Raw genomic sequence first — 26427 nt, forward strand, 5'->3', positions numbered from 1 at the left:
CTGCAGGCGCCTGCTGTATCGGGAGCGCGCCCACCGACCCCCAGCTGCCGGCTCGGAGCCCGACAAGCGCGCACCATGAGCGGCGGCGAAGTGGTCTGCTCCGGGTGGCTCCGCAAGTCTCCCCCGGAGAAAAAGTTAAAGCGTTATGTAAGTAGAGCTCCGGCCACGCTCCGCGGCCTCGGCGCCCACTCCCCTCCCCGGCCCGCTCGCTGGCTGCTGGGGTTTCTTCGCATCCCGGTCTCTTTGCCCACGGCCCCATTCCAGGCAGGCTCTGCACCCGCTGCTGTTCACTCACGCCCTGGCGTCCACTTGGCCGGGCAACTTTCTTTATCCAGATTACAGACTGCCTGCTCCTCCAGCCCCATAGCCCCAGGGGAGGGCCCAGATCTCCAGCTCACATATCTGCATATTTTTATTATTCTTTTTATCAGGGGTGGGGTGTGATGGGGAGATGAGCCTTTTTCTTTATATCTGCATCTAATTATGATGGTACTGACGGGTACTACATTTCCCGCACTAGGTAAGCCGCTGAGATTTTAAAACTAACCGGTCTTCCCTTAGGTCCGCACTCCCTCACTCCAGCCCCTCCGGGTGGGTTGGAGGGAAGCGCGCAATGGCCCTGAAAAATGGACAGTCGAGGCAGCATCTCAAATGCGCGCACGAGGGAAAAAAAGAAAAGATATTAGGCGTCCTAACGTTTGCATTTTCGCGGTTTTGAATTCAGGGACATTGGAGTTTGGCCCGTGAGCCCTGCCGGTTTGATGCAAGAGGAGGGCGCTGGGGGGAGCCTAGTGGCTGGTTTTTGGGAGCTTTGGACGCCTTGTTAAGCCCCGCCAGGAGGGGACAGCTGAAGCCAGCAGGGATTTCTGTGTGTTGTGATTCTTTCCAGGGCACCAGAATGGCTTAAATGGTATTTGTGTAATTGATACAAGATGTTGATTATGTGTTAAACCGTTTTAGTTGTTAGGAAAAATATTCCTTGAAAGAACCAACCTCATGTAAATGGGGATCTGAGCCCTCTTCAGGAGCTTGGGACCTTATTTGCCCTCGCCATCAGTTCTTTTGTGGTTGCTCCTTGAAAAGGAGAAAACTGACACTTTTGCCCTGGCATCTGCAGCAAATATTTCTAGTAAAATGCACTTCCAGAAGCAAGATTTTACTCTCTTAAATATAAGTTCATTACCTGTACTAATGGAACCTGTTTCTATTGAAGGATATCTACACCCAATACTGAGCTCTAAGGTTAATCTTATTAGTCACTGTTTGCTTGCATAAAATAGAGTGAAGTGCAATATTTAACTTTACTGACAACTCAGCAGTGAGTTTCTGGTTTATTTTCTGCCACAATTTGTTATAGACAAGTAATTTCATTGAGGAACTCCATGTTGCACATCATGAAGCTCTCCAGACAATCACTGGATACTTCCAGATTCTCTATCAGTTTGTCTGAGTATCCTGGTAAAGATGCTAACTTTAAAATTTTGAGTGAGCAGTTGTTTGTCCAGCTCTTAGTTTTAAAGACAATGTATATGTGAGAGGGGAGCGGCTAGGGAGATAGAGATACTTGTTGAGAAGGCACAGTTGGATCCTTGGGCAATTAAATAACACATTTGCTGAACTAGATAGTGATAACAGATATTTAATGCATTCTTTCACATGGTTTATGGCTCTTCCAAAAGGCACTTGAGGCACCAACCATAAGTTTACAAAATACAGTAGGATAAAAAGCCCTGCCTCTTGGGCATGCAGTTTAATGTATGTAATATTAACCAGGAAAAAGATTGTCTAAACGAGAACCAAAAAAAAAAAAAAAAAGGAAAGTCTCTAAATGTATACATATATATGTGGGGGGGGGGTGTACATATATAATTTGATGATTACAGCAGTTTTCTGAGATAGGCTTCTTATACGTTTTACAGCAGAGAAAACAGGTTCAATAACCCAAACATGCCAGACGTGGGATTTGAACCCAGATCTGCCTGATTGGGTTATAAAAGGTTAATGAGTCTCATCTAGTTCATTTCAAATGTGGAGCTCTGACTAGGTCAACTTAAAGGTCCTTTGAGATTATAACTTGCTACGAACCTATGAATAGAAGTTGAGAACGCAGGGTGCTAAGGAAACACATGACCCAGCATTTGCCTTCAAGAAGCTTTAAGAGTCTTTGCCACAAGATAAGCATGTGTGATAAAGTTAACCATGAGTGCATAGTGTTTTCTGTGTGTCCAAGTTGAACAATGTGGATAATTTTATCAATGTTTCAAGGAACGAGCTCAGTATAGTCTGAAATAGTGAAAATATACTTTTTTTGTTGTTGTTCCAGGGATTGAACCTCAGGGGCGCTTGACCACTGAATCACATCCCTAGTCCATTTTTATTTTTTATTTCGAGACAGGGTCTCAATAAATTGCTCAGGGTATTGCTAAATTGCTGAGGCTGGCTTTGAACTTATTATCCTCCTGCCTCAGCCTCCTGAACCACTGGGATTGGGTGGCATGTGCCACCATGCCCAGCTGAAACTGGAAATACTTGAGCGATACCTACATTGTGTTTCAGCACGCTAGGAATATGCCTAACGGCTGGGATAACCAGGGATATCTTGTTTGGTGGGACACTTCTGTTGTCATTACTCATTAGAGAAATAGGTGTCCAGGAAGGTGGTCCAGGAAGACAGTGGGGGAGATGGCTATCAGGAGTTAAGGGCTAGGAGGATGACATGGAGTGTAATTGTAATTTAAACAAGTCTTACCTTAAATTTTATCTGTCAGGTTAGTTGTATAGAAGAGTTCGATATTCTCAAATTATTGATGTTTTGATTTTGGGATCCAGTTCTGGTAGTTTTTGCTAAAGCAGCATTGACCATTGAAGATAGAGACAGATATACCTGCGTTTCCTGTGCTTGATTTCTTTTTATGTCGAATCTTTATTTTCTGGATAAAAAGAAACTTTGTAGGCTACCCAATAGGCAAAATGTTGCTGGATAATGGTTTTAATTTTTTTACTTTTATTTCTGGGGTGCTGGTGATCAAACCCACATGCTAGACAAGTGCTTTGTTGTTGCGCTACACTCAAAGCCATTGATAGTGGTTTCTAATGAGCTGATTCACTGTGAAAAGCTATCTTGGATGCATGCTACTGTAATTATTCAATGAGACTTTAGGGAGTTTGAGCATTATGATTCTGCTGGGAAATATGTTGCCCGTGGGACTTTGACAGTTGTTTCACTGTTTACAATATTTATAAGGTAGTCCAAACACTGATTAAGATGATCGTTTAAAGCTTATGAGTAACAAAAAAAATTGTTTTAGGCTTATCTTTAAAGCCATCTCAAATTATGGCCCCCAGTGAATTCCATTTGCAACTCCATGTTTGGTCTGCCCTTTCTGTCACCTCCAGGAGCACTGTTTTCTTCACATAGTAGCTTGCTCATCTTATGTGGAAAGTTTTCTTGGATTTCCTGAAGAGAGTGAAAGTGACATAAGATTAAAAGAAAGTAAGAAAGACTTGATCACATCTGCCTCTCCCCCATCTTCTCTTTATTTTTTCTGTATTTGCAAACAACCAAGAACCTCTTATATGTATTTCTCTGTGAAGTTTTTAAAGTTTGCTTAAAATGCAGGTGAAATTTTCCATGCTTTTTTCCTGTTTTCTTTTGTTACTCCCTTGTTGCTATCTGCATCCTGTGTTATACATTAAACAGCTGCTTTTTTACTTGGTTCAGGGCCTGAGTGGAATTATATACAGTAGGGTTACAGATAAGTAAACTGGTAGTCTGCACTCAACAGTAGTACTTAGTTTTTGTTTTTAATTTTGATTTAAATTTTTGTAACTGACACATAATAACCATACGTTATTTATGGGGTGATAATTTGATGCATGTATGCATTATATAACGATCAAATCAGCATAAATAGCATTTTCATATGTTTAAATATTTGTCATTTCTTTCTGTTGGCAACCTTTGAACTCCCCTCTTATGGTTCTTTATAAAATAAAAAAAAATAACTGTTGTAAGTATTCAGGATTTTAAAGAGCTGTTAGAAAAAAAGTAATGTTGAATTTTCATCAGGAGCTAAAATTTAGCTGAAATAAAATGTAAGGCTGTAAACAAAGGATTGCTTCAAGCCAGCTGGCTACCACCATGACTCTGTGGGAGGAGCTTCCCTGTGGCCCGCCTCAAGCCTGGACACCAAGCTGGGGCTCCTCTATGGCCCATGGCCTGGCTATCGGCCTTGGGCAGGTGTGCAGTCTCAGCAGGAGAACCTGCTTCTGAGGCTGCAGCAAGGTGTCCTGTTAGCTGACAGCCAGCCCTGGGAGCCAGGGCTCACCCAGTTCTTGGGTAGGTAATCTGTACCCAGCTGGAGCTCTGTCTGCTTTGCAGCTGTCAGTTAATAGGAGAGTTCTTGTCTGGACTTCGAGAACACAGCCTTGGTTCTGGAAATGGGCCTAGAAACAGAAATAGCCTCTCCCACTGGGTGGGCACCTGACATCTGACATGGAGGAGGGGATGTTTGGCAGGTGGAAGCTCAGCATCTATCTCCTTGGTGCAAGGACAGCCGAGGACCTGTGCTAAACATGAGGTCCCTACTCAACAGTGTCACTACAACAAAGAGGACTGAATGTCTGGAAGCTCCTCCTGTCCTTGTTTTTTTAAAAACAAAACAAAAAACTCATTTATTTATTTATTTTTGATTGCCAGCAGCAACCAACAGATTCTGAAGCTTTTGCTTACAGTGATTGAAGGAGCATAACAGTGTGGAAGGAAATTTTTTTCTTGCTATCTTCATGTTGGTAAACAATTCAAATTCCTAATGTTTTCTTTTTACCTTTTCAAGTGTGGCAGGACTATTGTTTCCATTAACAAAGATCTTCAACTAGCAATTACATTAAGCCTTTATAATAGTTAATGATAGTTAATTCTTTTGTTGTGCCTAGGCTTAATGAAAAGTAGAAAACTCTAAATCTAAAACTTGCTGAATCCTTAAATTTGGTGGTTGTCTTTTGGGAATTCAAGATTACCATGTGGAAGGTATATCAGTTTGGAGTGTAGTTTTAGAATTCTGTTGGCTTTTTAAAATTATTTTTTTCTAAAGATTATTTTTTTAATAAAATATAATTATGTGGCAAGAATTATCCTTGGTTGTCATCTGAATTGGTTATTTTGGTGCATTTTGCCATACTAAGACGTATGTAAGGAACAAAGTAAAATTTCATATTTTAAAGGCAACATAAAAATATGTAGATCAGGTCTTGATAACTTACAAACTGAGAAAGCTTAAGGGGTAGTAGATTCAAAACATTCATTAGGTGTCAGCACTCCTGATTTTTTTAATAGAGACTGGTGGACAGAAGGGACATTAAAGTAGGTGGACTGCTACTTTCCTTTAGAAGAATTTTGTTTTAAAAAGTAATTTGAGGGTCTGGGGTTATACCTCAGTGGGAGAGCACTTGCCTAGCATACTTGAGGCACTGGGTTTGATCCTCAGCACCATATAAAAATAAAATAAAGGTATTGTATACACCTACAACTAAAAAATATATTAAAAAATTTTAAAAGTAATTTGAGGCAACTACTGATGCTTTAGGGGGCACATTTTTCTGCTGTGGAAGGAAACTCAGATCACGTGTCAGAACTAGATTCTCCTTGACCTTACCACTTCTCACCTATGTGATCATTAACTGTTCCATTCTCAGTCTCCTTACTTGTACATTTTGGGGAAGAGCAATAGAGCTAACAGCCTAAATTTTTCCAGGGGAGCATTCTTCTTTTTAGACATCTCCTTGTCTAAGACAGGTTGGTGCTCCATAGGCTGTATTTTGGGGTAAAAATCTCAGTTTTTGTTCATCTTAAATAGCTTAGCTGAGTGTATTAGAAATTGCTGAAGCAGAATTCTTTGCAGACCGTCTCCAGCATTTGAGCAGAATGTAAATGCTCGGAACACAGGGCCTTTGGCTACTCTGCTCCTGTGCTGGGTACTATCTCTCTGTCTCTCTAGCACCCAGAGTGGTGATTGGCTCAGAATAGAAGTTCAACAAGTATCTGTTGACTGAATAAATAAACAGGTATTTCGGGAGCTTTTGTAATGTGCCATGTGTGGAATGCAGTGAAGGGACAGGATTACTCCCTGCCCTTAAGGAGTTTCTAATCTATTTGTGAAGACAAGCTGTAAAGACATGAACATTTAAATCATTTACAAGAGATGCGTTATGGGGCCATATATGATATGATTAATTGCCAAATGAGGCATAGGGATTATAATTGCCTAAGAGTTCAGAGTGAGAAGAGAGCTGGCAGGAGAAAACTTCACAAATTCTGTTCTTGGAAGAACTGAGGTGCTACCTAGAGCAAAAGCAAAATCATGAGGGAAGGCTGGTTTTAAAGGAAGAGGGCATCCTAGTGAAGAGAAGTGCTCTGAACCCTTCAGTTCCATGCATGGAGTTTGGACTGTCTGCTGGAACTCAACTTTAAAAGCTTTTGTTTCTGCCTGACCTAATGCTCTTGGTGGACCCCTAACCCACAAGTGCATTTTCTGCATCAGCCTAGAAACAAAGAGAGCCACCTATTTGGTCACCTAGACTTATTAAGATTCCAAGGGACACGTGTTATTTAAGATTTCTTTATGTCTGTTTTAAGTGAAATAATTCATTCTGGCAAGCATTTAGTTCACAACAGAGAGGGAGCATGTTCTGGTGGGAGGAAGAATAAAAGAGCCTTTGATCCATTTGCTTCTGAGTTCCAGCAGGAGGGCCTGCGCTGCCTTGGGCTAGTGTCTTACTTTGGACTTTGGAAGCCATCTTAGCCCAGCTGTGTGAGTGCCAGGCTGTGTTGGAGAGAAGAGAATAATGCCATTGGATCCCATTAAACCCCTTCTGACTGTTGATGGAGGGCTTTCTCTCATTACACATTCCTCACATTAACATGGTGGCTAATTTCCACCAAGTTAGAGCTCCATCTGAATTTGCCATTTGAACTTGGATTGAAGTCACAACATTTCTGGGACTCCTTTTATCTCAGTCCGTCTGTGGACTGAGGACGGGAAAAAACGTATCAAGTCACAAGTGTCATTATTCTCTCCTCTTGGACCACAGTACAAATAAAATTAGCATTCTTCTTTAGATTACTCTGGGGAAAAGTGGCTCATTGTACTGTGGATTTCCACATGTATTAAATAAGTAGCCTCTTCCACTGCCAACCTGATGGCTGCAGGAGGCTTACTGAATTGTAGGTGGCAATTTAGGCCTGTAGAAATTGCTGGCAAAAATCATTTTAGGAACTGGAAGGTTTTGCCCATTCCGACTTGTATGTGTGAGCACCTTAAATATACAACAGTGCCTTCACTGGAAGAGTCTTATGTTTTAAACAATTCTTTAATTTATCCAGAGCAAAAATCTCCCCATTTGAAAAGTTCTCATTGCCAAGTGCATAGAACGTATATAACGTAATAGGCTTTTGACCCTCTTACAGCTTGCTCTATAGAAAGGAGTTAAGACTGTGCACCGTAAGGCATATTTTGTTGTTATCTCTGTTACATTAGCTCTTGAAGCATTCTGATTACAAGTTGTAGCTGCCAAGCCCTGTCCTGCAGTATTATCTGGAGCAAAAATTTTCCATGTGGCTGTTTTTACAGAGCTGCCATATGCAGAAGGTGTAAGTTGTAAAGGAGCAGAACTTCAAATGTGAGTTTTCTTATTTTTTTCCATTTAATAGTTCTTTCCTTACTTCTTTGTGTATGTTTCAGAAATGTTCATCATATTTCTAAACTGAGTTTTCTTTCATTTTTATGTACTAGAAAGAATGCCAAATTTACCAAGAGTTTTTTTTTTTTTATGTTTTTTTTTTTTTTCTTTCTCCCAGCTTTTTTCTTTGAATTCATACTTGGCCTAAAGTAATTTCCTAAGTTGTGTTCTTAAAAAAAACAATGTCCTAAAAGAAAAAAAAAAATCCCAAAAAACAAATGGCTGCATTGTTATATGAATTAAAAACAATATACTGAAAGTCCAAACATTTCTTTTCAATGTAAAAAAATCTTGGGTCTTTTATTTTTTTTTTAAGGAAGAAAAATACCAAGCTTTGCTTTAGCTATCCCGTTCATTGTTTTTCCTTTCCCCTTTTTATTTATTTTATTTTGCTTTTCGTGTAGTTTGAATTTTTTAAAAATAGTTTTGTATACTTTTCTTTAAGAACACTACCCATGGAATAAAACCTATCGCAATTCCATTTTACATTTTTAAGAGAAAAGTGAGAGAAGGTCTTCCCATGGTCTAAAGAGCAAATCGATGTCACACAGTGCCAGCTTTTGTAATTTACTTTCACGATGCCTGGTTAGATTTAGTTTATCATCATTACATAGAAATATTTAGCTGTTGTGCATAAAATAAGCAGGGAAATGTAATTTTAGTCAGGAGGCCTGTTTTTCTGTGCAGGCGGTAACATCAAGAGAACATTGAAAACCCAGCCTGTTTTTGTTGTAGTTTTTATTGTTGTGTTTAATGCATTGGTTTGCTATGGAATTGTATCTGCTAATTTTTTTCAAATGAGAGAAAAACAGAGCATTCCGTCCCACTGTTCCCTGCCCTCTTGGTTTTATTTGTGTCACTGTTGTGTGGTAATGAAGATTAGGAATGATGATATTCCACTTAGCATGTAGGTTGTTTTTCTCTCCTGAAATGCAGTTTTTAGTTACTACTGTATTGGGAAATGTGGTTAGGCCACTTTCTGACTGGCAGAACTCCTCCCTGAGATGACTACCTGATTAAAGAATTAAACGCCTGGTGTGATTTCTCAGCTCTGATCCATAGCACATTCCCATAAGTATCTTGGCCAAAGTTGTGGTGGCCAGAATTAAAGCATTTCTGGCTCAAGGGATGACCTCTTGATTATTCTAGAGAAGTGCTTTAATCTTTGACTTTTGAAGAGAAACACTTGGTAAAATGCTACCTTCCATGTTTTGAATTCCAATGGTTTTAGGTAGAGCTTGGTGAGGAACGCTGGCCTCATTCAGTGAGGGAGGTATTATTTGAAGCCCCTACCCTCTGGCAAAGTTATAATTGACCCAACGTTATGTAGGAGTATTTGTACTTTGCAAATTCTCCCTGACAGTTTCATATTTGAATGTTTGAAGTGTTGAGAAAAGGTAGAAGGAAACACTGCCCTAGTAAGAATGTAAAATATTTGGTCAGGTAATTGGTTTCGTTAGTGATGCTGTTACTTAAAACCAAGGTCTTCAAAGTCATTTTCATTAGGTATTTAGGTCATTTGTCTCTAAAGAAAAGGCACACAACTAAACTGGTACTATTGAACACTATTATTCTTTTCTTTTTCCATAAGCAATCAAATAGTTGGGAGTCAAATTTATCAGTGTGCAAGGTTTCGAACAGGAAAAGCAAGCCTAATATGTTTCTAGATGATTTTCAAAATGACCCACAGTGTACACAGTAGAAGGTCTAAACACACGAACTGTTTACCCCAAAATTACGACTTCATTTGTCATTCTTTGGTGTTCTTAACAGGATATACTTTCCAAAAGACAGAAATGGCATTTGTACTTTGCCTAAAGTATACAGTGTGGCACATTACACAGTCTTTCAAGCAGCATGACCAAATCATTGTAGAATGTTGAGCCAAAAGTTATAAATCATCTTGTCCAGTGTTCTTCAATCTTTTCTAATCCATTCTCCTCCTCTCCTATGTTGTTGGAGTGCTCTTTGGCTTTTCATCCAGTCTTGCTTTCTATGATTTGCATTAGAAAAACAATAGCTTTATTAAATATCCCCTTTTCCCAGTTGCACACATCTCTCTCTCTACTTGTCCAGAAGAGTCCAGCCTCCTTCTTTTACAGGGAATGAAAATTAGCCTCAGGGAAACTAATTGATTTGTCGAAGGTCATTCAACTTAACCAGCTGCTTGGTCAGAGTCAGATCTCTCACCTCTCAGGGCAAGTCCTTTTAGTCACTGAGTGAGTGCCCACTGTGAACAAGGCCCTGGGAAGAATTAAAAAAAAAAAAAAAAAAGAGGACCAGGAGGACACTGCCTCATCTTAAAGAGTGTTTATGCTATCAGGGAACATGGGATATGCTCATTCTGTAAATTGTATTATGATAAGCTGTAGAAGAATTCCACAAGGACATTTCATCGGACCTTAAAGGATGGATTTCATTTTCAAAGATGGGTCTGGAGTGAGATCCAATTTCCATTTCTTTTCTTTCTTTCTTTCTTCTTTTTTTTTGGTGCTGGGGATTGAACCCAGGGCCTTGTGCATGCAAGGCAAGCACTCTACCAACTGAGCTATATCCCTAGCCCAATTCCATTTCTCCCTTTCCTAGTTTTTATGAGTGTGGCTGTCCCTTTTCCTCACCTGCCACTCATTTCATAATAGAATACAGTCTGGGTCCTTTTCCCATCATTCTTATCTGAGTATTTCCCATTAACTTCCCCTAGTGATCTCCTTGTTGCCAAATCTCGTGGACATGTTTGATTCTTATTTTTCATGGCGCTCTTGAGGACATTGATGGAGATGATCAACCCCTCTTCGCAAATCTGGTGCCTTACTCTTGCTTCCTTACACCAGCTGGTTTGGTTTCCTTAAGCATTGGAGTTTCTAAGGGTTCCAGTTCTAGTGCTGATCAGTCCCTGTCTTCTCCCATCTGGCTCTTCATCCATTAAGAGATTGTGAATTCCTTAGAGAATTTGATAAATCCCAGGGCTCTCAGTTTCTATAATAATTCTTGTGAACTTAGAAACATTATCATAACCTTTCATGCATTCTGACCTTTAAGGTTCATTGTGTATTTTAGTGCCCCATGAAATGCCCCTGAATTATATGCTGATAATTTGAATTCTCTCAGCTCATTTCTCATTCCAGATCTATGGATCTAATTGCTTAGATGCCCGACAGAGACTCAGCTTGCCCACAGAAGGTCTTTTCATCCGCTCCCCTGACCAGGTCCTCTTGCTGTTCCCTCTCAATGAAGAGCACCACCATACTTTGGTGACTTGAGTTGGCAGGTTTCCTGTCACTGCACACTTCTGACCAAACTCTTGTTCGTATTACATCCCCAGTGTCTTTTGACTATTGGCCCATTTACTGCCTAAACTACCATTGCTTTTCTTCCAGACTGCTGGAATAGCCATGGGTCTGCATCCATTCTTGGGACCCTGCAAACTCTCATTTCATTGAGGCAGCTAGGAGGATAAATCTGATAATGCCATTTCCCAGTTTGAAGCCTTTCTGCTGCATTCCTTTGCTTTTGGGAATGCCTGAGCCTCTTCTCTTGGCTTCACCAGCATCAGCACCATCCTGGAGTGTCAGTTACCACCTTCTCTGCTCAGACTGCACTTCAGCAGTCTAGAGTGGCCCCAAGATGTGTCACTCCAGGCCTTTGCAAATGCTGAACTCTCAATCTAAAGTGGCCCCAAGATCTATTATGCCAGACCTTTGCAAATGCTCTTGTCTGTTCTAGGAATCTGTGGCCCTCTAAGAATCTGCTTATTCTCCTCCCTCTGGGAGCCTCCCTGGGATTCCACCACCACTATCACAGAATATAATGGAGGGTCTGTTCTCTCCTCCTGTGATGCTCTGCAGCAGAGCACCTTGCCACTTGATTATATTTGTTATTTACTTGCTCACTTCTCCTTAGCTGGTGGGACCTCATTATGACCTTTGTGATTCCCAGGTACTTTTGCTTTCTTTCTTTTTTTTTTTTTTTCTTTTTAGAGAGAGAGAGGAGAGAGAGAGAGACAGAGAATTTTAATATTTATTTATTTATTTTTTAGTTTTCGGCGGACACAACATCTTTGTTTGTATGTGGTACTGAGGATCGAATCCGGGCCGCATGCATGCCAGGCGAGTGCACTACCGCTTGAGCCACATCCCCAGCCCACTTTTGCTTTCTTGGGCCCTTCTTCCTCCATTAGAAAAATTAAGAATTTTATTTTACAGCTGTGCTCGTATAACAATAAGTGGATTCTGAGCTGGACCTGTTTTACATTGTTTATTATTATGCTAATTTTAATTACCATTTTAAGAGAAATTAATATTAAAACACATTTTTATGCTTCCCTTCAAGTACCATGGGCCCTGGCTTTGTGTCTTTTCCGACTGATGAGGCTATTGGCTCTGCTAAGTGGACAGAAGTACTTTGGAGATGAAGTTGATGAGTGTACGTCAACTGATCCACTGGGGCTAGGAAAGGGAAGGAGACCACTCCGTTATTTTGTTCTGTGTTACTTCTGCCATGGTCTAGATAGCTCACTCAAGTAATTTGAAGATTTTGTAGTTTAGTCCATAGAAATAGAGTGATATACTTAAAAAGGATTTATATATACATGACCAAAAATCATGAGAGTTTTATGACGTCAAAAATATGTTCCATGAACTGTGCTACCAGTATATCCACTTCTTCCTATGTTTCTCTGCAGAGCAGTGGTCTTTGGTAGGGGCAGGAGGTGATTTCTGCCTCTTCTAAGGGATGCTTGGTCATGTCTGGAGATGTTTTTGGTTGTCCCAGCTGGAGGAAGGAATGCTTTGGGGTACAGTGGGATCCTGAATGAAGGATACTACTGAACATCCCGTGTCGCACAGGACAGCCCCACAGCAAAGAACTGTCGGGTCCAAAATATCACAGTCAAGAAACCCATAGGCAGAGCATTCGTGTTATCTAATTAGTTGATTTTCCAGTGTTTCCACTAAAAACCATGATCCAGATCAAGGACTGTCTTGTTGCTCTAGAATCAAACACTTATTTTTCTGACTTCAGGAACTTTAAGTCGTGGGGATGGCTGAGCTTTTGAACACCAGAGGTTGTGAAGAGGGTATGCGATAGGCTCTCTCTCCAAAGATCTGCTGCTGTTCTCGTCATTACCACAATCCTTCCTTGCCCTTGCTCCCCTAGCCATTGTTGTCTGGTGCTGGGGAGGGGGGGCTGCTGAGTCATTTATTCATGCTTTTTATTACCTCTTGGCTGGAATATCACCATTCATTGTTCATAAGCCACCCAGCTTGTTTACTTTTTATAAATTACATGTAATCAAGTCCTCTTGCCAGTCTGGCTACTATAATTGGCAGTAGCCACAGAGCCAGGCTGACGAGGCTGTATTTATGCTGATGTCTCACATTTGGTTCATCTTCTCCTCTCCAAGCTTTCTTGCCTCTTCCATCTGTATTTCAAAAGAAGGTGAAGAGAGAACCGCCACTGTGCCTCTCCTGTCTGATGATCTGAAAACTTATTTACAGCTTGGGAGAGTCCTTGTGTTCTGGTTTGGGAAAAGTCAAGGGTTTGGGGAAGTGGTCCTCTAACTTGAGTGTGCAGAACATCAGCAGGGTCACGTTTAAAGTGAAGCTGCTTCTTCACTTTTGTTTTCTTCCGCATCTGATGATTTAGCAAGTCTAGGTAGGGGTTCAGGAACCTGCATTTTCTAGCATGGATCCCTCACTGATTCTGATGAGGGTGGTCCTCAGATTACACTGGGGGAAATCCTGAATTGCCCTTACAGGGAAAAACAGAGAAAAGAAAATTCAGAAGAAGTAAATATTTATAAAGAGTGGAATGAAAAAGCAAGAATCAAAATTCTGAAAGTTAACTTTGCCCTCTCTTCTGTGAGAGGAGGGGAATATACCATAATGCTTGAGAAAGGTTGGCAGGCTATTAGCTTTTCCTGGCAATGATTAACATCAAACTGTCCCTCAAAGAGGATGACAAAAGGAACAGTTTTTAGAAAGGTTGGACTTTGAGAAAGTGCCCAAGCATCACTGAGACACTCAAAAGACATGATGAAATCCAAGAAGGTATTAAATAGGTATCGATTTAAAAAAGAAGGTGCGTTCTGAACCAAGAGCTTGTGACTGACTTAAAGATGAAGAGGAGAGATGAAGGAGGATTAGTTCTCCACCAGAAGTTCTGGTTATTCTGGTTATTGGATCTGAAAACATGTTATTAAGAGTCCAGATTTCCTGGAATAGTTCAAAATCCAGATATCCTTTCCCAGAGTAACTTCCTGGCTTGTTCTGATTTTTGGTTAGTTTTGAGATGTGGTTGATTGGTAGAGGAATACCATAGTGGTTCTCCTTAACTAAAGAAGTTAAGTTCTCTTGTTTTTCAACTCTCAGTGATTGTGTATGTGTATTTAATCTAAAGTCCACGCTAAAGAGAGCAAGACAGACAGACAAACAGATGGACAAGACTCTATTTTAGAAAAATCAGTCAAGAAATAGACCAGTTGGGACTGGTTATTTAGTCCTGGCAGAGGAATAAAATAATGGAATTTATTTCTCATTATATTCATTATGTTTCTGGAAAGTGCTCCCGCACATGTGTTCTCTCTCTGACCCCTGCTTCTCACTCTCTCTTTTTTTCAGATATAGTGTTTCTTTAGGGAAACTTTATTATTCTATTCAGTTACCTTGCAGAGAGATCTTGACCAAAAAAAAAAAAAAAAATAGGAGTTCATTACAAAATGATGGGTGGTGTTAGCCTCTCTTATTTATAGATCTCTCCTTACTCCAACCATCTCTGCATTGAAATGTTCTCTTTTCCTGAAAACCCCTGCTGGACGCCTGGCTCCTACTTAGGACACTTTGCCGCTGGGGAGCCAGGTTGACTGGCTTGCTGGTCCTCCCCACTTCCTCTTGCCGCCCTTCAGGCTCCCTTACTTCTTCCTCATTTATTTGCTCAAGAACACTCCGGCCGCTTAGGTACCCTGCCCATCTGCCCACAGATCCTTTAGACTCTTCATATCTGCTTTGTCACTGTTGAGGATCATTATTGTCATTACATGAGGTGGCCGCCACACCCTCTCATTGCTCTGACAGTCCAGGTTAGTTTGGTTAGTAGATCACTTTGCTCCTGAAGAGAATAGAAGGGTTGTCGCTGTGCGCTGGTGTAGATCCACAGCTGGCCTCTGCCATTCACCCTGGTGACCGAGGAGAGGTGGCGTCGGTGGCTTGGACCCTGCACGAGGGATTGAGGACTGAGCGCAGAACGAGGTGACCTTTCTCCCTTGCTCTCTTGTGTATTTTAAACTTACGCTTGGTAGATCTCTTTCTTATGAGACTTGTGATATTCCTAATTTTTTTTTCAGATTTTTTTTTTCCTGGAATCTGTCTAATCATATATTGTTCAGCTTAGTGATTGATATTACTAGTGAATATTGGTGTTTGTTAAAAACAAGTTTAAGGACTCTTAAGGAGAAGCGTACCATTAAATCATCATCCAGCTGCAACACTAAAACAAGACTGCTTGTAAATTGTCAGGGGAAGTTTTCTTGTCTGGGTTTAACATATAAAAAAGGGTTATTAAATATTAGGTAAGCAGATTTATTACCCTTTCCAAGTTACTAAAGGGGAGTGTTTCTTTAGTAATTCAGTATAGCTTCTATACTAAGTTTATCATTGAACTGTAATATACATATTTAGTCTTACAGTATTCTAATATTTACTTATTTCTCTATAGCAAATGTACATAGATTGACTTATATTTCATAGTGCATTGAGCCTTGATTTCTTTGTTTCAGACCCAAATTTTCAATATATCCAATATACTTAAATCTTTAATATCTATCTATTTATTCCAGTGATTTTTAAGCAACTCATAGGTACTCTTTCACATTTTTTTTTAGCAGAGGTGTTTTTTGCTGTGATTTGGAAAATTAGTTCTATGTTGAGAAAGTCTTGCTTTTACTAAGGGAAACTGAAACACAGTTATTGAAATATTTTTCGTCTTTCAACTAAATTCTGATCTTGCAAACATTCCTGTTTGTTTTTACATTGAATTGCTTGTGTTTTGAAACCCTGTTATTTCCAAAGCAGAATAAATGTTCTTAACTGTGAAATGTTTCTTGAAACTCTTAAGGGAGAAGAAAATGACTCAAGGAAATTAAAGGCCAGTTTTTCTTGCTGTATTAATAGGAGAAAAAAGGGCTGGGGTTGTGGCTCAGTGGTAGAGCGCTTGTCTCACATGCTTCAGACACTGGGTTCGATCCTTAGCACCACGTAAATAAATGTGCCCATCTACAACTTAAAAAAGAAAAAAATTTTCTTTTAAAATAATAGGAGGAAAAAATTGTAGTATATTTTCTAATCTTAATGAGAAAAATGAGGCCTGTAGGGAATGTAACCCTAAGGAATCCTCGAGTCCCCAAGACCAGTTGGTTCCAAAAGGACGGAGCAGCTCCAGTGCCCAGCCAGAGCTATCCCCTCATCTCCCACAGGGTTGCTGTGATTCTGAGCCAAATCCTTGCCCAATTTGCAGTAGCATTTTAGGTGCACCTCAGAGCAGTGGCAATATCATAAATTCCTCCCAATTTGCCTTTCTCTTTTATTTTTCTTTTCAATTGTGGTTTAATAGCAAAAACAAGAAAGCAACCGCATAAATGAAATTGACCATCTTGACCATTTTTCAGCCCTGTTGAGGATGGTCACAGTGGTGCAGCCCTCTCTTGCTGGGTACAGTCCCCGAAAGTGGCACCGTCAGAAGGGAAGGGGCTTCCTCCAGCCCGTCAGGAAGGCGTGCACCTCACCCAGGTCTGCTCCCTGGCAGTAGTAGGAAGTTAATTATGTGGGATTTGCTCACCTGATCCACACAGATGATCTTACTTGAGTGTACATTTGGAAATCCCACACCCCTTTCTGCCCGAGGAAAAATTCTTTCCTGGTCCTTGATTCAGTGCTCTGTTTAATCTTGAGCATATGAGAATGAGTCACCGTGGGTTAGTGTGTAATCAGTTTATACCTTCCTTCCAACTCCCCTTTAATTTTTTAGATTTAAGATGCTAGATCCTGATTTCTTGCACAGGCTCTAGTGGTTGGGGGACTCATGTAGGGCCTGGGAGGTGTTGATGTTTTTGGAATCAGTGCTTTCTGTTATGCTGCAAATGACACTTCATGGCCCGGGTTCTGACATTCAGACTATGTGTGGAATGTCTGTGTGGAAAAAGAAACGAGCAACTGCTTTTTTGGGAAAGGCAGGGAGAGGGGAGTGAAAATTTTGAGATAGTAGGATTTTTGTGAGGGATATATTGAGATTTTTGGAATATGTACAAGCCAAAGATGAGCAACCCCTCACTCTGATTTCCTTTGTCCACAAAAGACATACTTGATACTTGGGCTAAATAGAAGTTGTTGAATCTGTGTAGTAACTGATAAAATAAGTGAGTTCTGCTTTTGATTTCTGTTATCTTTAACTGTGCGGTATATAACTGCTACTTCCCATCTCTTCAGTTTTGTGGAATGAAAAATATTTCACTGGGAAATTATTTTAGAATAGAGCACAGCACTTGATAAGGGCCTTGGAATCTTCAGAACACTTTCAAAGACTAAATCATTAATGCTTGTTTTTACACCAATAGAGGAATATGTGAGTGGGATTGATTTGAACATCAAAATGAAAACCTGTGTCCATTTTTAAATGCAACATACATTTGAGCAAAGCCATTCTCCCTAAATGCTTATTTTAAATTGGCAGTTGTTCAGCCAGCAGTCAGTAATCTCACTCAGCAAGTGTTTGGCACGCCTGTTTTAACCTGCACAGGTTCAGTTCACATGAAGAAAGGGAGGGTGGGGTTACCGTGGTACCAGCCCCCACGTTAGCCTCATTAACATATTTTGAATAACTGTATTTGAATGTTTGCCAGCTAAGCTCAGCTTTTTGGCAGCCTGCCAAAAAAGCAGTGGGAATTTCTGATAGGAGTGGAGGGATTTGAGCCTGTAATGTTTATTATACCTTTTCTTCTTGGAAGAGATTTTTTGTTGTTGTTGTTATTGTTGTCCCAGGTTTATTGAAAATATTACAGCATAGCAGGAAGATCCAGATGGCTCCATGTGGTTTTTGAAATGCATCTTGGCACTAGGCTGAGTGACCTGCAATTGGGAAAGCCTGCCCAAAGCTTCAAGGTTTCCTTAGGGTCAGGATCTCCTTCAGTGAACTCCTGATCCAGGACTGAGACCTCAGGAGGAGAAGTATTAGAAGATGCTAGTTAGGATATTTCCTATAACTCTAGTTAGGATATTTCCCTTAAGTCTTACAATAAAACAACCTTGTTGGTTTGGTTGTTTTTTTTTTTTTTTAATTAATTTTTTTTTAATTTTGCAGAGATTTGGGGTCTTTCTGCCTCCTTTGTATATATATTTTTAAATATATAAAATATATTTTAAGATATTTACTTAAAATGTATATAAAGGAAATTTCTCTACATAGAATATACAAATATATACCTAGATGATCTATACTGCTTGAATCAAACACCCTTTCTGGGGAAGGAATCCCCCAAGCTCTTTCTGGGAGTCCAGTTGGGAAACCTCCTCTGCAGGCCTATCATGGGAACCTGGGTCCATGGACCAGAACAGACAGGGCGCAGACAGGATACAGCAGTACTTCTTCCTAGTGGAGGCTCAGATCACAAACATTGCTAGTTTTGTGGCCTGGGATCTTTATCTGTCCAGAGATAATTTTTGGACTTGTCATTGGCAGATAGCTGGCCAAAACCACAATTTTAGGTTCTAAAACTAGATAGGGGAGGAGTTAGTTGAAAGGAAGGCTCTCAGTCATTTTGTATCTACAGGGTTTTAAAGGTAATAAGGCCAAGTAGCAAATGTTTGATCCTTTGGAAGACAGGTTAGGGGAGTGCCAATCACCAGCTTCTTGAAAAATTATTCACATTGATTTTTTTTTTCCTGTTTACCTATTGTGGTGAAGGGTGGGTAGGATGATAGTATCATGGGTGGCATTTGAATCTATACCATAGTGTGGTAGCTTCCATAGTTAGCATCAGTTTGTAATCCTGCCTCAAGTCTACTCCTTGGGATGAAAAGATACAGCCTGAAATTCCAACTCTCACCTGCCTGTCAAAGGTTGTGAAATGTCTTCTTTGATATAATGAGAGCAACTAAGAACAGAACAGGGAGGAAGAGCAGGAAGAAAAGATTAACATTAAACAGATACATGAGGTGGGATGGAAAGGGAGAGAATAGGGAAATTGCATGGTAATGGAGGGAGACCCTCATTGTTATACAAAATTACATATAAGAGGTTGTGAGGGGAATGGGAAAATAAACAAGGAGAAATATGAATTACAGTGGATGGGGTAGAGAGAGAAGATGGGAGGGGAGGGAGGGGGGATGGTAGAGGATAGGAAAGGTAGCAGAATACAACAGTTACTAATAGGGCATTATGTAAAAATGTGGATGTGTAACCGATGTGATTCTGCAATCTGTATTTGGGGTAAAATTGGGAGTTCATAACCAACTTGAATCTAATGTATGAAATATGATATGTCAAGAGCTTTGTAATGTTTTGAACAACCAATAAAAAAAAATGCAAAATAAAAAAAAAAAAAAAGATATATTTGTGCCATAAAACAAAAAAAAAAAAATAAATAAATGTGCATTTAATAGAATTGACAAAAGAGGGTCCCCTCACCCTTTTAGGGCATTTATTTTTTCCTTTCTTTGTTCAAAGGTGGTTCATAAGACATTTTTAAGTTACAAATAACAGAAAATGACAAACTTGATCAATACTATTTTTTAACACTACTTTTTATAAACTAGAACCTAGGAAAAGACTGGCACAGTAAACCAAGCCCAACATTTTTAATAGATATTTTAATGAGCCACATATATTTATATTTCAGTGGTGTTTGTGTATAATAAGCCTTTAAATTTCTAGGTTGAAGTTATTAAATGTCAGCTCTCTTTTGTTGAGCTGCCATGATTTCCTTTTAATTTTGTCAATATTGTGTGATTCATATATTTACATGATCAGCATCTAGTCTTAACTAATTGTATAAACACCGCTCTGATTAACTTTTTTAAAAAGTTGATTCATAACAGACCATTTAAAAGAACTTAGAGGCCATTGTAATCTTAGGGAGGAAATGTGAATCAATTATCATTTCAGTATTTTTTCTTTTTTTATAATAAAATGTTTCCTATGTCATTTGTAGAGCTTGTCTTTTGTGTCAGTTGTATTATAGGAATACTTGAGAATGGTACCAGTTTCACTATTTACTGTGTCTTCAGCATTCATGAAGGTGGTAGATAGAAAATCTACTTTTCAAACAAGTACATTCACGAAACTAAAACAGTTTATTCAGGTCGTAAAGCAACACTAGTGAAACTTGAACCCTGGCTCTGGGCTCATATTTAAGCTGACAGCATGTGTGGGAGAAGAAGATACTAATTACTGATAATCTCTTTAGCATTTGTTCATATTATCAGGCCTAAGTATGAGTTATTCAGTAAGTTCACCAGATTAAAAAAAAATACTCAATGAAATTTAAATACTCTTGTGTCCCTTTTAATTATTTTCGGTGACTTCCTAGTTGGTATTTGCAGGGACACAGAACTTTTCTGTTGGCTTTTGTATTATCTGCGTTTCATTATGAAGCACGTAAGGAGACCAGGGCGTGCAGAGGCTGCCTTCAGGTGTGGTGCTGAGGTTACTCTCTGAGCCATCGTCCCAACTCGTCCTGCTCCCAGCTTCTCCTGGCTCCCTGGCTTATTTACATATTGTATAATCCAGACTGGCCTGTCCCGTTTGGTAGGTTTCTTATAAACTGCAGAGCTAAGTAAATGTGTGATAACATTTTAAATGGTATTAGAAGTTAAACAGTCCTTGAATGACGTACCAAAGGGCCCCACTTGGCAGGTGCCCTGGCACTGCCTCCTTTGGGGCTGTTTCCCTTTTCTCTGAGTGACAGGAAATAAGTGGAAAACTGTAATAACACCTGGGCAGATGAATGCAGCGTGCAGCGTCTGATACTGAAAATGTCCCATACTAAAAGTAGATGTTAATGACTGTGCCCATTAATGGGCTCTGTCCATAGGCACAGCCAACATACAAAACCCGTAGAACCATGTTCATCTGTCTGGGCCCACTATGAAAGCAGTGAAGGCTGGTCACGTCCTGCTGTCCTCCTCCCTCAGTGTGTAATGACAAGGGAATATTTGGTGACCATTGCTAATGACTGCGTGGGACTGTTTCCCAGTTGTAGGGTGATTGGGTTTCCAAAAGCATGCCTTCGTCTATTAAACTTGAGGAAGAGGGTGCCTTGTCTCCTATGGAGTGTCCTGTCCTCTGCAGGGACATCAGCCTTGGGCATTTCCTTCTCCTAGCTGTTTATTATTGGTTCAGACAGAGAGACAGTGGTGGCTGTGGAAGTCTTTCCTGGATACCTCTCTTCTTCATGTTGGGCCTCTCAGATTGGCAGGGGTTTCTGATGCCAACGGTGCTACACCAGTCATGGTGAAGAGCTCCCCTGCCTTGTGCTCTATGAACTCCCTGTCTGCCCCAGTCCCAAGGCTGCCTGGCTCAGAGACAGAGGAGCCCTAACTCAGAACATATCCTGTTAACACCAGCCTACTTTTCCCCCATGAGTCACTCTTGGTTTGAAATACACTAAAAGAGCCTCTTATTTCTGTAGGTCAGACAGGTTGCAGCTTGCTTGACTTTTTAGCATCTTTGGTTTCTAATGATTTTACGGAGCGCAAGAGGAAATGGCTAAATCTATATGGCCTCGTGCAAGTGATCTAACTGTGTAAATCCTGGCTTAAAAACAAAAGATTCCTTTGTCGGTTCAACACTCTTTGTTCTGCTCTGAAATAACCAGGGAGAACAATCATGTATAGATCATGCCAGTTTTTTAAAAAATCAGAATTCAGGAATTGGAAAGGTTTTTAGATTACATTCTTATGATTATGAATTTTGTTTTAAGTTTGTTTTTATTGTTGGACATCAAAACTACTTTTTTCTGTTGTAATGTTTTATTTTTTTTAACTAAAGATTAAAGTACGGGTCATCGTAGAATTACCATCTTTTCAGTGGTTAACTGTTATACTTTACAGAGACCTTTAGAGGGCAAAATGGCAAAAAAAATTAGACTTACGATAAAGAATTTTACTTGGGCATTTTAAAAATAGTGACAACAACAACACCAAAAAAAAAAAAAAAATAGTGAAGGAAAAACTGGCAAAAGAAACTCTTTTTCCTGTAAGTTCCCTTTTCCCAAACCCTTGCCCTCATGCTAAAAAAAGTTTTCTTATGAGTTGCTTTTTCTCAGAATTCTGCTTACTGTTAATAAGATTTTTTTTTTCCCCCATTGGCCAGAGTTTTGTTTTTCATGTTACTTATGTAGCAATTTGGGTCTTAACTGAAAAGATTTCTGACAAAGTACATAATGATTGTTGGGACTTAATTAAAAAGAAAATTTAACATGACTTCTGATAATATATGACATCTGGAATAAACTGAATGCATTTTCTGAGGTGACTGAAGTTAGATGACACTAGAAGAAATATCAGTTCTAATGAAAGGTAAAGCCTGAGAGCTTATTTCCAGCTTCACAAGTTACATTTTTCAATTCCTAAATGATCTCAGCCCCAAGGATATAGATATGTTTTTAAGATTTCTTGGTCCAACTATCACAGATGATGTTCTTAAAGGGATGGATGACAACCCTCTTTTAAGCAGAGAGATAAAAATTCAAGTTTTTGGTTTTTTTTTTGGTAGGGACCTCTGTGCAATCAGAAACCTTCCAATACCCAAGGAAGTAACTGGATTCTTTTAAAGGGGAGCACTGCTGCATCCACTGTCTGATAGACCAAAGTAAAGTACATTTTAGAGTTTTGCTATTTAAACAACGTGGCGATGTATTCATCCTCATTCTTTTTAAAGAGTTATTTCAGAAATACCAATAACGTCTTGCTCAGTGGCTTACTGAATCTCTGACTTCCTGAGAAGATTTCACTGTGCTTGTTTACTCTGTAAATATCACAGTGGACTTTGACCAAAAGCCATAAACTGTTACCTGATTTGGCGTTATCAGTCAGGATTCGTGGTTGTAGGCAACAGAAACTCTGGCTAGTTTAATCAGAAAAGGAGTTTATTCAGTATACTAGGTAGCTCCTCATCTCTGGGAAAGGTGAGAATCTATCTTGGAAGCTTGTCAACTGGGAACAATGTTGCTGGACCAGTCCAGGGAATATACCACAACTGCATTATGGGCCATGAACATAGGCCCTCACATCTTACCTTGCTAACACCAGTGACACAGGACACTGAACACCAACTGAAGACAGTTGCCTCTGGAAACTGGATTCTCTGCCCCAACCTCAGACCCAGGTTTCTGCAAAGATCTTGCTGCTTTTAACTACTCGAGATTGAAAAATCTGGGATGGATTTGTTTGGTAGATCCAGTGGTACCTGATACAGTGCCTGCACCTGCTAGCAAGGGTGGCTGAGAAAGTAGTTCTCTGGGATTTTTAACTTTTTTAGTATTGGGGTTAATGATTTTTCAAACACAGGAAGAGGGAATTGAACCTCAAAGAATCATGTCATTCCACTATATGTGGCATATTGGAGGTAGAGATAGAATAAAAAATTAGAAAAAGAGCATCTTACAATATATAAAATAAAATGTCTGTTCATGATAGCAATGAGAAAAAAATGTTATGATAGAGAGTCAGTACTTTCTCAGTGTTCTCATAACAGCAGCATCTACAGATATAGCAGAACAGATGCTCTGTTTACCAAACAGCTGTTATTTGCTGGATTTTTGTTGTTGCTATTGTTTTGTTTTAATAAATATACCCATCTTGAAAACTGGATATTATTGTCCTGATTTTTATAGATAAAGAAACTGAGGCTGAGAGTAGCTTCCCCACATGACACAACCAGAATATGGTGTCACTGAGATTCAGCCCATGTGTGTCTGTTTCAGAAACCTGTGTTCTTTCTATCATACCAGGTTCCGCCTCACAGAAGCCTTATGAAAGAGCACCGATGACCTCCCTGATTTAAACTAGAAACTTTTCTGAGTGCTTCTGTGTCATGTCCCTTAGTAACCCGTTGCTTACCATTTATCACGAGTTTTGAGTCCCTGCTAAGCCCAGGAAGTTGACCTGAGGCCAGCACTGTACACTTTGGAATTATAGAATGGAAGAGACACCCGGTGCTTTGGGCATCAGTGAGGTTGCCTGGGAAGAGTTTGTGGTTCAAGACATGATAAGACCTACAGATTACTAGTTTGGGGTTCAAGTCAGAAAGGGAGGAACCAGCAAAATATTGAGTGTTTTTTACTACTTGGTAGAAGGAGAACCAGAATAGAAACCTGATAAGGAGAGCTGCAAAGCATTGTTTAAGAGGGGAGGTGTGGATGGGAGCCAGGTGCTCTGGGAAGGTGGTTGACAGGCCATTGGAGGGGACTGGCCAAGCAGGAAGTTGGGTAGCCTTGTGCAATTCCAAATTGTGTTCTCTGGCTTTTCTCCTGCTCTACATCTGCCAAGAGGTTCAGTGATAGAAATCCCACACAATTCTGGGTTCCTATACTCAGTGGACACCTGCTATTTTGTGTTTAAACTTTGAGTTCTTTTTTCATGTAACTTTTAATTCCCTTTTTGTGGTGCTTTGGTTTTGGTCTTTGGGCCACACCTCTGTCGTGAGCCATTTAGATGAATTGGGGTGTTTCCTGTATCCTATTCTAGAGTCACATCTGTGCTTTAGAGGCCACCATCCCTCAAGAATAACAGATCTGTTATTTTATATCTGCCCACATGGAAGCCAGTCTGCCACTTTCCTTCCTACGCACAAGGCCTTGTGAAATCTTCCAACCATTTATGTTATTTGTTTGTCTTTTTTTTTTTGCAAATCAGAGGAGCCTAATGTTACCTTAAAGCGTCATTGTAATTAAACTTCAGAAAGGTAGCTATTTACAATTTGCTAATTCCGCCCTTTGAGAAAACTTCTTTGGGCATAAAGATAGGCAGTTTGTGCCTCTTGGGTTCCGCTAATAAGTGTGGGGGGCAGATTCGCACCTACACACTGATCATGTATGGACTTTTTTTTTTTTCATGTCATTATTCATTAAACAATGCTATTTGCAAAACATTTACATTCTGTTAGGTATTCTAAATAAACTAAAGATGATTTAAATTATGCAGGAAGATATGGGTAAGTTATATATAAATACTATGCCATTTCATATAAGGGACTTGAACATCCACTATTTGGGGAGTAAGGGAGGGTCTTGGAACCAATCCCCCAGGATACTAAGGAATGATAAGACTTGCAAGCAAGAATGAAAGGATTCCTGAATGGGTTATTGAAAACTATGGAGAAAACTGGATCTAGGTTGGAGCATATTTTAATGTGTGTAACAGCTGGTGTCTGGAGCGGAGTCTGTCTTGAATGGCCCTGGGAAAGTCAGTGTTTTCCCATCCTGATCACAGCCCTGCTTTTCCTTTGTTCTGAGGTGATAAAGAAAGATGTCCCTCCTCTAGGCCTTTCTCATCACTGTCTCCAAATCCCAGTGTGGGTTCATCTTCCTCCCCCCACATCAATGCCAGTCGTTTCTTTCCCGTCGACATCAAGACCTCTAGAAAGGTGTAGAAGAAGGGGAGATGAAAATGAAAGTTCTCCCTGGGTCTACTTTTTAATTGTTTCTGTTCCTTATCCCCTTCTGCCCCCCCCCCCCCAAGATGAAATGGGTGCAGATGGAAGAAGGAAGAGGGGGACATGACACCTAACATTCATGATATTCTTTTCCTTTTCTGCTCATCAGATCCCCATCCCCCCACTCACCCTCATCCTGTTTCTTTCTAACCATTAGCATTTTCCTTCCCTGTTAGATCGTAAGCTCCAGAAGGGCAAAGGCTGTGTCGATGAAGGGTTCATCCACTGGGGTCCCCCAGTGGATGAGCACAGGGCCTCACACATATAGGGCAATCCAAGTAGGCCTGCTGGGTGGAGATTGTTGTGTGTTTAGCATATGTGAGGTCTTGGCTTTTATCCCCAGTACCACCCCATTTTGTCTCCCCCCCCACACACTCAAAATTCTTGCTTGGGGAATGAGGAGAAGGGGGCTGGAGGTAGAAAGCCATGATTTCTGTTATCTTTGTAGCAGCTTTTATCCTGGACTGACCTCTCACCCACATATCCTTCCAGCTCTAATCTTGAGGGGGCCCCCCTCCTGGGCAGCAGCCAGAAGACAGTTCCCACAGTGGGTGCTAAGTACATGTTCCCTTGGAGCGTTTTTCCACATGGTGGTTAGCATCTGCCAGGACTGCATGCTTAAGGAAGCTTTGTGGGCTGACCAGAGACGTGAACCGTGATGGGTAACATTGCTTCTAGGGGAAAATGCATTCTTGAGTTTAGATGAATCCACTTGCACACATACTTGGGGAAGACAGCCTTTCCCTTAGCTGAGGATTGCCATTACTTGTTGTCCTATTCAGGCTGTTATTCATTACTAATATCTAAATGAACAATGAGCCATTTCTCTATAGAAGGACCAGAGCCAACAGTCTTTTCTTCTGAGATTATAAATTATTACATTGAAATGGGCTTAATTCATCCAACAAACACTGGTAGTTTATTTTAAATACATTTGTAGAGTGCACACACTGAGCTTTGTAGGGAAAGATTTGCACGTGAATAAAATAG

The 26427-nt window shown here is 40.2% G+C and overlaps 1 protein-coding gene across 4 annotated transcripts in view; it reads left to right on the forward strand.

Annotated features, from left to right (window-relative positions):
* The first annotated feature begins 2 nt into the window (after positions 1 to 2).
* Positions 3 to 26427, forward strand: part of Gab1 (GRB2 associated binding protein 1) — a 128680-nt gene continuing 102255 nt past the window's right edge. The window contains exon 1 of one of the 4 annotated variants that reach the window (XM_015484440.2): positions 3 to 147. In XM_015484440.2, coding sequence (XP_015339926.1) covers positions 76 to 147 — 72 coding nt within the window. In that variant the 5' untranslated portion in view covers positions 3 to 75. Of the gene's footprint in view, positions 148 to 4248; positions 7678 to 12991; positions 14982 to 26427 lie in introns of those variants that run through there. The other 3 variants (XM_015484439.2, XM_048813460.1, XM_048813459.1) reach the window with 3 other exon arrangements.

The sequence above is a fragment of the Marmota marmota genome, unplaced genomic scaffold, assembly GCF_001458135.2.
Source record: "Marmota marmota marmota unplaced genomic scaffold, marMar, whole genome shotgun sequence".
In the NCBI taxonomy this organism is placed as follows: Eukaryota; Metazoa; Chordata; class Mammalia; order Rodentia; family Sciuridae; genus Marmota; species Marmota marmota.